Genomic DNA, 13788 nt, shown 5'->3' with positions numbered 1-13788 from the left:
ATTGCTGCCTTTTGTAACAGGTGTATGAATGGCTATTTCACTCCAGAGACATTGCCTCTCACCCACATATGGACCTTTCATTGAAAATCATGTGAAGTGACAGAAGCAAGGCCCTTTTGGAAATATTTCTTGTTTCAACACTGTCAGAAAGAACCAAGATCACAAATCACCCCCACAATATCTCTTGACATCTGTTGACTGTGCATTGAGTTACATCACCTTCTTAAAAACTATACTGGAACAAAGAAATAATGGGGACCTGCCACATCCAGTGGTCTTGATGAAACAGGGATGCCATTTGGTCAGTGCTGGTCAGGGTTAACCCAAGGGCAATTGATTAGGACTTCTGCCTGGGTCAGAAAGAAATTGAGTCCTTATATTCATGCTGTCCAGTATAATCACGTTCTTCATGGGCGACCTCCAGTGGTGATGGGAAGGAGCATAGCTGGCATCACCTCTTGTAATCATCCATAAACAAAACATAATCATGCCATTTAGTCACTTCCTAGCTTTATCTTCAGCAATTATCTAATAACATACTTAGATAATCAAAGAAGGATAACCAAGCAAAGCTAAGGAGTTTTTCCATGCCCTTGTACAAAATCAAAGGACCTGTACCAGGGAGCCCTGGATAAGTTCCTGATCACCGAATCCCAGGCAATGGAATTGGAGGGGGCCCAAAGAAGAGCATCTCAAACCATCAGACAGGTTGCTGAGGGATGGTCTAGGAAGACAGGTTAAAGAAACTAAGAATAGAAAGATGATGATGATAATAATTATTATTTTCCATTGTTCTCAAAGAAGATCAATGACATCACAGGATTTATGTCTTGTCTCAATTTGGATTTAAGTGAGACAGGAGCACAAAGTGGGCAGCATCACTCTCTTCCAAAGTCATCAAGTTCAGTAACAAGACAAGGTCAGAATAACTGGTGATGGACCAGAATGCAGTGAATGACTTTCCATGATGTCTTCCATATCCAACCAAGCTCCAAGCATTCCATAGTCCCTATTTTAGCCACTTTCATGGCCACAAATTGTTCTCACCTGACCATTCCACCAAGACAAGTCTTCACATTTTGGGGGAATACATCCCTCCAACTCACCAATGAGTTTAAGGCCTCTTGGTTACTCTCAACCTCATTTAGTCCATCTGCCAAAATGGTTTTACTGGGGTATGGCCTCTGTCTATGCTTCAACTTCTTGGTAATAGTGATAAATAATCATAATGACACATATAATGAACATTATCAGATAAGATAATGTGGGTAAATTACTTTGCAATTCTGAAATGTCTGGTTAAAGGCTCACTGGCATCATCTTCATCCGCATCCTCATCATGAATCCATACATTGTGGTAACAATGCTTTGTGGTAGGCACCATAGGTATCATAGTTCTCATTTTAAAACAAAAAAGCTGAACCCTAGACAGTATAGGCTAGGGGTCAAGAGACCTGGAATCTGACCCACTCCCTGACTCTGTCTTTTCAAACATGCCCTTCCCACCTTCCAGGTCTTCTTTCCCCTCAAAAATAAGGGAGTTCAGATACCCAGTCTTTGAAATCCCATCAAACTCTCAAATCCAGTCATTGTATGATCACTGAAATGGGGGAGCAGGCCAGGAAAGGAGAGGGGCAGTCATTGAGAGATTTTTGTTGACAAGTAAGAACATTTTTCTAATGATTAAAGGGGAGGGTCAGCCTCAAGAAGTAATGAATTGTCTTTCACCAGAGATCTGCAGAGGGGCTTGAGACCCACTTATTAGAGGTAACGTGGGAAGGATTCTTATACATTACCCCCGACCTTCTCTGTTTTAACACTGCCCCCTCCCTGGTGCCTCAGCTCCCATCTGGATATTGCAATGGCTGCTGGTGGGTCTTCCTGCCCCAGTCTCTCCCCACCCATTCCCATTAATCCTCCAAAGTATTCTTCTTAAAGCATGGGGCTGATCATGTCACCCCCCCCACACACACACACACACAATCAATAAATTCCAGTGGATCCCTATTGCCTCCAGAATCAAATACAAAATCCTCTGTTTGACCTTCAAGGTCCTACTTAACCCAATCCCCTCCCACCTTTCCAGTCTTCTTATACATTACTCCCCAGCACAAACATTTCCATCCAGGAGCACTAGCCCCCAGGCTGTACCATGAACAGGACACCCCATCCCTCAGTTCCAGACATTCTTTGGTCATTCCCCCATGCCTAGATGACTCTCCCTCCTTAATGCCTTATGGCTTTCCTGGTTTCCTTCAAGTTCCAGTGAAAGTTCCACCTTTTGCTAGAAGTATTTCTCAGTCCCAGTGCCTTCCTCTGAGAATACCCCAATGTATTCTGTTTTCTATATCTTGTTTGTATCTAATTGTTTTCACGTTTTCTCCCCCTTTAGATTGTGAGGTCCCAGAGGGCACAGATATTCTTTTTTGTGCCTGGTATACAGTAGGACCTCCATAAATGCTCATTGATCCTGGATTTGACTAGCTGCTGCTGCTGATGATCATGGCAGAACTGATATTGGAACCCCGGTTTTCAGATCACTGGTCAAATTGGTTACTCAAAAGAGCAGCCCAACACAAACCTGAAAGCATCTCTGAGTGAGATTCTTTCCACCAACAGAGTGGAGAGAATCTCTCCCTCAGTCTTGGGAGAAGATTCTAGGGCAAGGGATCTTAAGAATTTTTGTGGGTCATGGACCCCTAACTTACACTACTATGCTCTATTGTTTACATTCACAATCGAAGGATATGCTAAATTTTCATTAGGTCTTAGTGAAAACAAAAATGTCATTTTTCTCATACACTTTCATATACTCCCTAAAATTCATCCTTTGGGGTGGTCACATGAACCCCCTACTAGGACCTGATCCTAAAATCATGTAGCTGAAAAAGATGACTTTTGTTTGGCCAACCTGGTGCTGATCCTATCTTCTTAGCACAACTGGATGAACCTTGGCTGGCTGATCTTCATACCTGTGCCAAGGTCTCTCCCCTAGAAAACCTCACCCCAACCTTGGGGTCCTCTGAGACTCCAGACTTCAACAGGCAGCAGAGAAAAGAGCTGTCATGACTCCTTAATGGTTGCATTTATTCCTACATTCCTACATTCCTACTTTCCTACTTCCAAAGACCAAGAAACAAAAAAGGGGAGAGACTTGGTGTAATAGCATGACAAGTGGATTTGGAGTCTGGTACTATGAATCTCTTCTTCCTTTAGAAAATGGCTTCTACAGTGATGGCAAGATTTTGGTCAGAAAATCTCTTTGGCACCTGGAATACACAGAGCTCTCTATAACTATCATGCCAGCACTCTCAAGACCTTGATGGTTAGGCTGTCAGATATCTCTTGGTACTACCTTCCTTGAAGACATGGCTGGCTTCCTTTGGCTCCTTCTGGATATACTTCAGCATGGAGACCTGCTTAGATGGCAGCTGTCTATGGATTTAGGAATGCTCAGTCATCACTGGGTAATACCAAACTAGGAGACCAAGGTCATGGTCCTAGGCTTTTACCATCTTAAGTAATGCCCTTTCATACCTCCTTGATGTCACCAGATTCCCAGAGACCACATATAGTGCCACAGAGAAGAAAGAGTCTTATTCTATTAACAAAGAGAGGAATGTATAGAATTCATGGAAAGGAGAGAGTCTAAAATTCCCTTCTATGACTCTGAGGAATCAGGGGCTTCCCAAGAGATCTCCGATGAATGGAATGGTAGATCAGCCCAAATGGGAGAAGTTATTTGAAAGGGAGGTTGGAGTTGAGAGTAGAAAGAGAAGAAGAGGCTGATGGACAGAAAAAGATCAGTAACCTCTGGGTCCAAGGAACTCAAAGCATGCATGCCACAAAGAGGAGATAACATCTACCTCAATTATCTGCAGCTATGAACTTACCACTCCCCCACTTTTAGACATAAGGTCTTCCCTCAAAGACTGGAGCCCTGCAACTCTGCCCTTTCCTGTAGAGAGCTTCCCATCAGGGTTTTCCAGATATTTGTTGAGTATCCATTGACATGTTCAGTAACCCAACGACACTTACCTCCACAATCAGCGACAGAATCAGATTGACAGCAAGCATGATGACCAGATACACCCTCCAAAGAGTGGGTGTGCAGACAAGCTAGGAGAGACCCAGAAATGGAACCAGTCAGGGACTCATACATGTAAGTAAAGAGGAGCTGTGGTTTCCTTGAGACGGCTTCCCTCAGCTGCTGAGGTCATTCAGTGATGCAACCTTTTCTTCCTCTAATTCATGACTATTTTTCTTGAAGGGAACTAGAAAAGCTAAGAGATGAGGGTAAGGAGGGAGTGCATTCTAGACCAGAAGTTACATCCAGGGCAAAGGTTCAGAGATGGGAGTTGGAGGATTGTGTAGGAAATAGACCCTACTTCTTGACTTCCAAGTTCTGCTCTATAGAAGGCTCTCTTGTATCCTCATACCAGATTAGTCTTCCTCAAAAATAGTTTTGATAAAATTAAACCTCTATTCTAGAGCCAATGACTCCAGATTCTCCAAATTCCTCTTCCTGGCATCTAAGGCCCATAATATTTTGCCCTACCTCACTTATCAACATGCTCCCCAAAAGACACTCCCAATCAAAAATTCAATCAACAAGCCTGGTATGTGCCAGGCTCTGGGCACTAGAATAAGCCTGATGTTTTGACCCTTTTAGGAAAGCAAGAGGCAGGCCTGCTCCTTTTTGTAAACTATCCCTGCTGCAGGGTCCCCAATATCTGCAGGGACTGGAGAATCAGCCATCAAGTCATGAAACACAAGAGACACAGATGGTCTTTCACCTGAAGTGTCACCCTGGGGCTCTGTTGGGCATCTGCAGGCTCATCTTAGTCCTGGGACAGGAATGCAGGTTGGGGGCTTGGGGTGGAGGGATGGGAAGGGGGGAACTGTATGCTGAGCATCCTAGTATATCTCAATCTCTGTTCCTTCTGCCTGTGGAGGGAGAGACTCCTGGAAAAATCTGGCCCAAGGCTGAACAATGATTAACCCTGACAGAGGGTGCTAACAGACACACTTTGGGGAGTCAATCATCCTCTCCATGCAAGTGATGCCTAGATGCGCATCCCCAACCCCAACTCTTTCCTGAGTTGTAGTCCCACATCACCCCCACCTACTGGAAATTTCCACCTGGATGCCCCATTGGAATATGCCCATGATAGAATTCATCAACTTTCCCACTTCACTTCCTAACTTCCTTCTTTCTGTAGAGGCACCACTACCTTTCTTATGTTCACAAATCTCCCATCCTTCCCCTTCACTTATATAGCCACCTCTCCAGGCCCTTCTCATCTCACTGGTCCTGAATGGGTTCCCTTCCTCCCCTCACCTAACTCACCCTTTAGAATCTTTCTCCATTAGAATGAAAGTCTCTTGAGGGAAGAAACTAGCTTGCTTACTAGTCCCCAGAACTTAGTGCCTAGCAAATAGGAGGGCCTCAGTTATGAGCCAGCAGATGTACTAAGCTCTGGGAATACCAAAAATGTGCAAAGTAGCCCCTGCCTTCCAAGAGTCCATAGGCTAATATCTGATAAATGTTTCATCTATCTGTCTACCAAGATGAGAGAGAGAAAGATGATAGAAAGATGGATACATAGATGTAGATAGATGGGTGATAGATAGATAAACACATGGATAGATGATTAGACAGATAAGTGAATGGGATGGATAGGTGGTAGAAAGAAGATAGATGGCAGATAGATAAATGGATAGATAGACAGACAGATAGATAGATAGTAGAAAGAAGCTAGGTGATAGATACATGATAGATAAATAGATAAATAGATAGATAGATGATTAGGTAGATAAACAAATAGGTGGATGGATAGATGGTAGAAAGAAGATAGATGGAAAGATAGATAAGATAGTTGGTAGAAAGAAGTTAGATGATAGATATGATAGATAAATATATCAATCAATAAATAAATAGATAGATAGATAGATAGATAGATAGATAGATAGATAGATAGATGGCTAGACAGAAAGATAGATAAATGGTTGGATGATAGATGGTAAAAAGGAGATAGGTGATAGATAAATAGATGATTAAATAGCTAGATGAATGAATGAATGATATAGATCGATAGATAGATGATAGGTAGATGGATAATAGATGAATAGATGACAAAAAGAGGATGGATAGATAGATGAAAGATAAAAGTTCATAGATGACAAGTAGATGGAAAGAGAGATAGAGGAAGGAAAAGATGAGAGAAGGCGACAGACAGACAGATAGACAGACAGAATATTTCCCAGGACACCTAACTGTTCTCCCTGCTTCAGTGTCCTCTCCATTCCAACCCATTTGGAACACAAATGTCAACAGCAACCCTAATTGTATCATTCCCCTACTCAGTAAACTCCATTGGCCAATTCTTGCCTCTAAGATGAAATGCAAATATTTCTTTTTGGCATTTCAGGTTCTGCACAGCTTCCCTCTAATCAATCTTTTCAGTTTTCTTCTGCCTTACTCCCTTCCATTGCTTTAGGGTCTGTCTCTCCATGTCTTATCTTTGAGCCATTGTACAGGCTGCCTGTCATATCCACCATATCCAGAATATTCTCCTCCCTCCCATCTAGCTCCTGGAATCTCTTGGTTCCTTCCATGCTAGCTCTGCTGTGAGGTCGTCTTGATCTCCCTAGGCACCAGTGCTTCCTCCTCCCCAAATTACTTTGTGCATGTTTGTGTGAATATACACACAAATATTTGCATGTTTCTATGTCATCCATTGTTTATCTTCACTTGTCTGTGTGCTATCAAGCTACATAGAAAGTAAGCTTTTTTACATTAGTGTCTGACATAGGGTCAGCATTCATTAGATGTTTGTTGATGGATGGGGGTACATAGACGAGAGAGCTACAGAACAAGCAAGCTTGAAAGGGTTCTATCTGCATCCTTCTTTGGAGAGAATGTCCAAAGGGATGAGATCACGGATATATGAAAGCATGAAAATGAGGCGCCGGGGCTCAGAAGTGGGAATTAGGGGGGCAATGTTTTACCATATTTTGTGTATCTCAGTTTTCTCTCTGGGCCTTCAAAGGTATCTAAAAATTGAAATATGTGGCAGAGGGAAATGTGAGGGAAAGAAGATGCCTGACAAGCATAGCAATTGTTCCTTTGAAAGTAATTTTTAAGAGGTGAAGTGTAAGCAAATAGGAAAAATACATATTCATTTTGACTGGAATCATAAATGGGCTTGAGAATTAACAGGAAAAGAGCTCTAGGCAAAGCTGTTTGGAAACCAAAGCATTTGAAAAACAACTTGTCAGGCTTTGAAGGGGGTAAAGCAAAGGAGGTTTATCAAACATTTCTGGACCTTTTTGGAGAAAAACTCACAAGATGTTTTAAAGGCCAGTAGAGAAAGGGACACCAGACTGGATTTTTGATCCTGTCCAATTCCCATGACTATTACTGATGGGCCAAGCCTACTGTTGGAAGCTGCCATCGACCAGGGAAGTTTTGGATACAAGAACACTGTGGAAACAGATACCATCATCATCAGTCCTAGGGATGAATGATACTTACATCCATCCGCTGATAGAGTTCAGGAATATTCGCAAAGAGAAGGAAGATACACACCCCCATCTGGATCCCCAACACAAGGACAAAGATATCTGAAGGGAGCAAAAAAGGTAAAAATACTTAGAATTCCCAGAGTCCCTCCTGGATGTTCCTGACATTGGCCATTGGTCCTGGATCAGTCCTGACCCAAGTCATTGGATGTCCATGCCACACATTGCACAATGTCCCATAGGTAAGGCAAAAACCAAAAACAAAAAAAAAAACCCAAGAAGGTCCATGATCTTAATCCTTTCTTTTTCCTCTGCAACACTCTTGTTTACCATTTTCTAGAAATAATTCAAAGTTATCCATATTTCTTCCTGGTTTCTTGAAAAGTCACCAGCTGGACTGGGAAAATGTATCACTCATATTTGAATTTTAAAAAAGAAATATGCTTCCTTATTTCTAGGTTCTATGATCTTATCCATGTGGATATCCACCTACCAAGGTAGATTGCATTTCTAAAATGGTGGTAATGGGGTAGGGTGGCAGGGGGTTAGCTACATAACCTTTTAGATATTTTTCCTGCCCTATACTGATGATTCTAGGTCTGTGAGTCTTTCTGTCTTTAGATGCCTCCAGTAACTCCTTAGGTCTTATCTACTTAGTCATAGACTTAATGGAAGGAGATCCTGTCCTAGGAATCCCTCATGCTGATGAAATCATTGGTCCATTCTGTTTTGGGATTCAGCAAGTATATTAATTTTTTTGCAACTACATTGGTTTTATTTTTTTTTGCAAGTGAACTTTAATTATTACTATTATTACAATAATTTTGTTATGAGTAAACATAAACATCCCCCTCTCCCCACAAGAAGATGAGAAACCTCAAGAATAGTGAAAGAGAGAAAAAAATGTATTTCAGTATGTGTTCAGATTCCAATGGCTCTGTCTCTGTGGTGAGTTGCTTTCTTTATCATAAGTCCACTAGAGAATTTGCTTCAATATTTTCCCCATAGTTGTTATTACTAGCTGTACCTCCACTCTATTCCTCCCCACTCTCATTTATTCTATTTTCTCTCTCCTTTCATCTTGGTCCTGTACCAAAGTGTGTTGTATCTGAGTACCCTCTCCCTCAGTCTTCCCTCTCTTCTATCACCCACTCACCCTTCCCCTCCCCTGTTCCCCCTTATCCCATCCCTTTCTTCTCAGTTTTCTCTAGTTTAAGAGAGATTTCCTCACCCTATTAAGTGTGTATGTTATTTCCTCTCTGAGCCATTTCTGATGAGAATGAAGGCTCACTCATTCCCCCTTGCCTTCCCCCTTTCCACTCCATTGAAAAAGCTTTTTCTTTTCTCTAATGTGAAATTTCTTAGCTTCTTCTTCATCTCCTTTCCCCTCCTCCCAGTACTTCCCTTTATCACCCATTGACTCCATCTTTTTATTCTAGTATACCATTATATTCTGCTCCTTCCCATGTCCTGTCTATACATGCTCCTTCTAACAGCGCTTATAAATGAGTAAGTTCATATGAGTTATCAGTATCTTCTTCCAGTGCAGGAATACAAACAGTTGAATATCATTAAGTTCCTCCTAGTTAGTCCTTCTCTCCCACCCCCTCTATGGCTCACCAGTGTCCTGTGCTTGGAGATAAAACTTTCTGTCCAGCTCTGGTTGTTTCAATAGGAAAGTTTGAAAGTCCCCTGTTTCACTGAAAGTCCATCTTTTCCCCTTAAAGAGGATGTTCAGTTTTGCTGGGTGGTTGATTCTTGGTTGTAAACCAAGATCTTTTGCCTTCCAGAATATCACATTCCAAGTCCGATGAGCCCTTAATGTAGATGCTGCCAGATCCTGTATAATCCTAACTATGGAGCCTCAGTAGTCGAATTGTTTGTTTCTGGTAGCTTGTAGAATTTTCTCTTTGATTTGGGAGCTTTGGAATTTGAATATAATATTCCTGGGAGTTTTTCTTTGGGATCTCTTTCAGGAGGTGACCTGTGAATTCCCTCAATTTCTATTTTTACCCTCTGCTTTTAGGATCTCAGGGCAATTTTGCTGTATTATTCCTTGAAAAATGAAGTCTAGGCTCTTCTCCTGGTCGTGGCTTTCAGGTAGGTCAATTATTTTTTCAATTATTTCTTCTGGATGTGTTTTTTGAGGTTGGTTGTCTTTCCAATGAGATATTTTACATTTTTTCCAATTTTTGGCTTTTTTGGAAGAGTTTTATTTCTTCCTGATTTCTTACAAAGTCATTAGCTGGACTGGGAAAATGTATCACTCAGTCTTTCTGTGGGTTCTGCCCCTCTAAATTTTGGCTAGCGTCATAATTTTTTTTGGCTTTTGGAGTTTTGGGGAAAGGAATTCCCAGGAAATGCTGCTTTCACACTGCCATCTTGGTTCTGCCCCCCAGCAAGTATATTGTTTAAGGAAAAATGTTGGAAGTATTAAGTCATTAAACTCTTTATCAGTATGGTTAGGATAATTGTCATGAGGATCCCTCATCTCAGAAATGGAAAGAGAAATTATTGCTTATTTGCTCATTATTTGTGAATTTATTGCAAACCATAAGCCATAGTAAACACCTTTGTGATATAAGCATAGTCATGGAACTCTTTGTGGTTTAGACATGTGAATGGACAGTTCAAGAATACTTACAATTGGTATAAATAGGCTGTCTGAACGGTTTTCCTTTGGAAAATACAAGTGCAACAATGATGCAGTTGATGGTCCCCAAGAACCAGATTGTGGTGTTCTCATAACTCATGAAGCTGTCAGAGCCAACCTTCCCTGATATCATGGGTGAAGCAGTTGTTCTGGAGATGTTTCCCTTTGATAGGGAACAGGCACTGAAATGAAGGCCAGAAGAAACACTCATCAACTGATTTAAAAAAAGAGCATGATGGGGCATTGTCCCAGTGGCCAGGATAAAAAGCAAGGCTTCTAAGACCCCTAACTTGACTTCAAGAAGATCAGACCCTGCTGAGGAGATAAGACTGATCTTGTAACTAAAAATAAATGAACAGCAAATAGGTAGAGAAGGAGAAGGTCAGAGAATGAGGTCATCAGGATTCAAAAGACAAGGAATTGTTGGGACCAGTACAAGAACTTGGACAGAGAAGAGGAGCTAGTCTTTAGGAAAGTCTCCCTTCCTGCTTCTCTCTCCAACCTCTATACTCATGCTAATTGCCTAGGATGAGAGGTATAGAAACTCCTTAAGGATAGGAACTGTTACTTTTCCCACCCTCTATCTCAATTTACTTAACATACTATCTTCTACCCAGTACATACTTAAGAAGCTGGGTGTTTCTCAAGCAGGATAGTCTGTTTCCCACTTTGCCAAAGGGGTGCCCCATGTCTAGAGTAGATTTCCTCCACATCTCTGTCTCTTGAAACCAGTGTTCTAGCTTCCATGAGACACAGGTCCCAAGCCACCTCCTACACAAGCCTATACTGATCCTCCTGGCTATTAGCACTCTCTCCCTCTGCAAAAGACTTTGATCCACTTTGGGGTTTACTTCCATGGCTACCTCTTGTCACAACCATCCTTCTCCTCAAAGTAAAATGGGAGCTTACTGATGGCAGGAATTGTTTCCATTTTGTCTTAGTATCACCAGTACCTGTCCTAGGATCTAGCACACAGTAGATACTGAAAGAGTTTTGTTGAATTATATTGCACTGCATTGAATAAAGATGTACCTGAAGACATCAGTGGCAGAGTACCAGGGCTGCTTCCGAACAAGAATAAAACCCAGCATGTGCATCACCAGGCTGAAAAGTACATTGAGGAGCACAGAGAAGAGCAGAGGAGGGGAGACCAGCCTGCCTGGGGGTCTGTAAGGAGCCAACTTGGGGTAGGCACCATTCAAACTCACTGAAAGATAAAAGGGAGAAAAGCTTTGAATCCTCTCAGGATGGGGAAAAGATGCTGCCTTCTCCTTTGTAAAATAGAACAAAAGGACCATTTCTTTTCCTCAAAATTAATCAGAGGGGCAGGTAGGTGCATAGTAGATAGAGCACCAGCCCTGGAGTCAGGAAGACCTGAGTTCAAATCTGGCCTCAGAGACAATAATTGGCTAGCTGTGTGACTTTGGGCAAATCATTTAACCCCAATTGCCTTAGATAAACAAAAAGAAAATTTTTTTAATATTTTAAAAAATTTAACCAGACACATGCATCAGGGGAATGTCAAACTCCCAAGTTTTCCAGGTTTCACAGAATTGCAGAATTTGGAAGAGACTTTCTATCCAATTCCTAGCTAAACATACATCCTCAACCCCCTCCAGATGACTCCAAGGATTGGGAAGCTTTCAGTTAGCCTGCAACTCAAGATCACCTCTTTGCAACCTGCCCCCTTTCTTCCCTATTCTGCCTCCTGGGGTAAGACCAAAAGGGTCCAGTCCTTCAGCTATTTGAACACAACTTTCATTGAATCATGGATTTAAACAATAAGGGACCTTAGAGGTCATCTTGTTTAATGCCTCTTGTCCACTAATAAGTATTAGAGGTAGAATTTGGACCTAGGTTTTCCTGACACCATATCCAGTGCTCTATACAGCCTCTCAGCAGCACCTCCTCCTTCACTCCCTGTGCCCATGAGTCTTCTTTTTCAAGTCATGGATTCAAGGTCCTTCACTCTTATGACTGCCTTCCACTAGACACTCCAGGTTATCAACATCCTTCATGAGTTGAGGTGCCCAGATCTGAACAAATAAATTCAAAAGAGCTGACCATGCAAGATAACAGTAGAACTGTCTCTTCCCTATTCCTAGAAGCCATGCCCCCTTAAGAAGATTCCCTTTGCTGCCAAGGCTGTATGTACCATCTCACACACACACACACACACACACACACACACACACACACACATGCCCCACACTACTGACCCAGGTACCTTGGCATCTACAGGTCTGCCTTCACAGCTCTACATCACCAGCTAATTATAATACCAAAATCACTTAGGAAATGCTTCTCCATGTGCCTAGCCCTAGACTATGCTTTGGGATCTGAAATCAAAGAAGGAAGTAGGCCTTGACCTCAAGGAACTTACATTCAGTCCATTGGATTCAATGAGCTGTATTTCAGAGTAGGGAGCAAAATAACAAGAGAGGCCAGCCAGGGTACTCCACCCCTTCCCCATCTTTATTTTTGGTACACTTTTTTTCTTTTTGATCACTCCTTTGTTCTTCCCTTGTTTTTAGAATCAGCCCAGCTGGAACCCAACTGCATGTGTGATGGACCTCTAGGGCAATGACTAAAGAAAAGGAAACCCCATAGGACAGTGTAGTACTTGGGGGGAAAATGGAAGGCAAAAAGTTTTACATGTTGCTTACTTGTTATCCCTATGAGGGTAGTGATGGCCAGATCCTGGAACAAGAACTGGTAATTTGAAAGGCTGTTTGTTTTCTGAAAAGAAAAAGGGAAACATTGGTGAATGCCATCTCTTGCCATAAGGGAAAAAAACGCTAACTTGATCAGAACTGATAGATGTGTTTCCAGAAGACACAACAGCTAATTTTTAGCCTAGAGATTTTCAAGGGAAGTGGTACAAGAGAAGCTCTTCAATCCTCCCCCACCCCCTTCTTCACTCTCATCTTGGAGTCAATGAGTAGAGCCCTTCTTTGGAGATGAAACCCTGCTAAGAATAGAATGGAAAGCAAGCCTTGGACTAGTTCAGTCTTTGCTCTGTCTCTCCTCTCTTGTATCACCTTGTCATTAGCATGCCCTAGTGTCAGGGCCACACAAGAGCACTGCCTTCAGTGAGGATGAAACTTCATGGAGAAAACTCATTTTCCTTTACCATTTGGAAAACAGGAACTCTAATACTAACCTTTTCATGGTTAGGTTTTTGCAAAGTTGGTGTGGGGACCAGAAGAGTGCAAGTGGCTGCTGAGTGTATTTCAACTATCCTTTATTATAATGGAGTCCTAAACCTGTTTAAAATTAGGGTCATGTTTTCATGTTTTCAATAAATGACCTCCCTACTTCATGGCCAGGGCCAGTGGTTGGAAAATGCAGTGAACAATTGGAGAGTGATAATGGAATTCCCACATGTGCTGAATCCACCCTCATCATCTAGAAAAGTTCAACTCAGCTGAAATGGCTTTTGGATGAAAGTTTAGACTTACTAGAATATATCCATGAGTCAGGCTCAAAATCAAACTCCAATAAAAAGAGAAATCTAAAGGTGAGGACATAGGAGTGTTAGGAAGAAAAGGTGTTGAGGTGAGCTCCAAAGAAAGCCAGGTTATGTCTCAAGAAAATGTCTTTGTTTATTG

At 41.9% G+C, this 13788-nt stretch overlaps 1 protein-coding gene across 7 annotated transcripts in view; it reads right to left on the bottom strand.

Moving 5' to 3' along the window:
- The window catches only part of LOC141490570 (putative cation-transporting ATPase 13A4), a 195360-nt gene that overhangs the window by 109017 nt on the left and 72555 nt on the right, over nt 1-13788 (bottom strand). For all 7 annotated transcript variants that reach the window (XM_074190622.1, XM_074190614.1, XM_074190617.1 and 4 more), the window contains 5 exons: nt 12844-12916; nt 11210-11384; nt 10169-10359; nt 7538-7626; nt 4039-4119 (listed from right to left, as the gene is read on the bottom strand). In XM_074190622.1, the coding sequence (XP_074046723.1) occupies nt 4039-4119; nt 7538-7626; nt 10169-10359; nt 11210-11384; nt 12844-12916 (609 nt within the window). The remainder of the gene's footprint in view (nt 1-4038; nt 4120-7537; nt 7627-10168; nt 10360-11209; nt 11385-12843; nt 12917-13788) is intronic.

The sequence above is a fragment of the Macrotis lagotis genome, chromosome 6 (genome assembly GCF_037893015.1).
Source record: "Macrotis lagotis isolate mMagLag1 chromosome 6, bilby.v1.9.chrom.fasta, whole genome shotgun sequence".
Lineage (NCBI taxonomy): Eukaryota > Metazoa > Chordata > Mammalia > Peramelemorphia > Peramelidae > Macrotis > Macrotis lagotis.
The sequence above is the reverse complement of the archived record's forward strand: the minus strand, read 5'-3'. Positions and strand labels throughout refer to the sequence as shown.